We start from the raw sequence: 1473 nt of genomic DNA on the forward strand, positions 1-1473 counted from the left end.
CTGCCTCAGCTTCCCACATAGCTGAAACTGCAGGTGCATGCCACCGCACCCAGCCTAATATATTTTTATTTTTATTTTATTTATTTACTTTTTTGAGATGCAGTCTCGCTGTGTTGTCCAGGCTGGAGTGCAGTGGCATGATCTCAACTTACTGCATGTCCTGGGTTCAAGCAATTCTGCCTCAGCCTCCCAAGTAGCTGGGATTACAGGCGGGTGCCACCATGCCCCACCAATTTTTGTATTTTTAGTAGAGATGGGGTTTTACTATGTTGGCCAGGCTGGTTCAAACTCCTGACCTCAGGTGATCTGCCCGCCTCGGCCTCCCAAAGAAAGTGCTGGGATTATAGGTGTGAGCCACCACGCCTGGCCCCAGCATAGTTTTAATTTGTAGTTGGGAGCGAGCCCCATCCCATCGCCAGCCTGTGCTCTCTCCCCAAGGGACCTGCTGCAGCTGGGAGGGGAGCTGGCCCGGACATCACGAGCTGTCCAGGAGGCAGGCCTGGGACTGAGCATGGGCCTGCGGGTGGCAGAGAGCCGGACCGAGGCAGCCCTGGAGAAGCAGGCCCTGCTACAGGCCCAGCTGGAGGAGCAGCTGCAGGACAAGGTGCTCCGCGAGAAGGACCTGGCCCAGCAGCAGATGCAAAGCGACCTGGACAAGGCTGACCTCAGTGCCAGGTGGGTACGTGGTGGGTGCCGCACAAGGCAGGCGTCCCTGCAGAAGGTAAAACAGGAGGGTTGGGGAGAAGGGAGTTTCTGTTCGCTAGGCACAGGGCCTTCCTCTGTGAGCTCAGCCAGTCTTCCCAGCCACCCCACTGAGGTTCCGAAGGCACTTGCCCAGTGTATATCACAAACAGCTTAGCCTCTGATGACAGAACTTGTGGCCGGGTGTGGTGGCTCACACCTGTAATCCCAGCACTTTGGGAGGCCAAGGTGGGGGGATTACCTGAGGTCAGGAGCTCAAGACCAGCCTGCCCAACAGGCAAAACCCTGTCTCTACTAAAATACAAAAACTAGCCAGGTGTGGTGGCGCATGCCTGTAATCCCAGCTATGAGGGAGGCTGAGGCAGGAGAATCGCTTGAACCCAGAATGTGGAGGTTGCAGTGAGCCAAGATCACATCACTGTATTCCAGCCTGGAAGACAGAGGGAAACTCCGTCTCAAAAAAAACAAAAAAAAAAAGAACTTGTGCCCCTTACTCCTGCCACCTGGACAAGTCCTCAAGTGCTTTCCCATGAGGTAAAGCTGGTGGGAAGCTCATTCCTGTTTCACAGATGAGAAGTGTGAGGTCTGGAGAGGAGCCGGGACTCGCCTAAGGCCACACAGCCAGGGAGGTGGATGTTAGGGTCCCTGCCTCGGGTTTGGAGAAGCATGGTGGACACAGAGCTAGTGGATTTGAGAGGCAGGGGTGGTCCCCTATTCACCTCTGTTGCTCCCCCAACTCCAGAGTGACAGAGCTGGGCCTGGCAGTGGAGC

The 1473-nt window shown here is 55.7% G+C and overlaps 1 protein-coding gene across 1 annotated transcript in view; it reads left to right on the forward strand.

Annotated features, from left to right (window-relative positions):
* The window catches only part of LOC111534962 (rootletin-like), a gene marked incomplete at its 3' end in the record, with an annotated part of 1960 nt that extends 491 nt beyond the window's left edge, over nt 1-1469 (forward strand). Inside the window, exons 2-3 of the mRNA XM_026452093.1 lie at nt 439-675; nt 1445-1469. Of these exons, the coding sequence (XP_026307878.1) occupies nt 439-675; nt 1445-1469 (262 nt within the window). The remainder of the gene's footprint in view (nt 1-438; nt 676-1444) is intronic.
* Nucleotides 1470-1473: the final 4 nt, after the last annotated feature.

This window comes from Piliocolobus tephrosceles, unplaced genomic scaffold, assembly GCF_002776525.5.
Source record: "Piliocolobus tephrosceles isolate RC106 unplaced genomic scaffold, ASM277652v3 unscaffolded_31306, whole genome shotgun sequence".
NCBI classification, from domain to species: Eukaryota; Metazoa; Chordata; class Mammalia; order Primates; family Cercopithecidae; genus Piliocolobus; species Piliocolobus tephrosceles.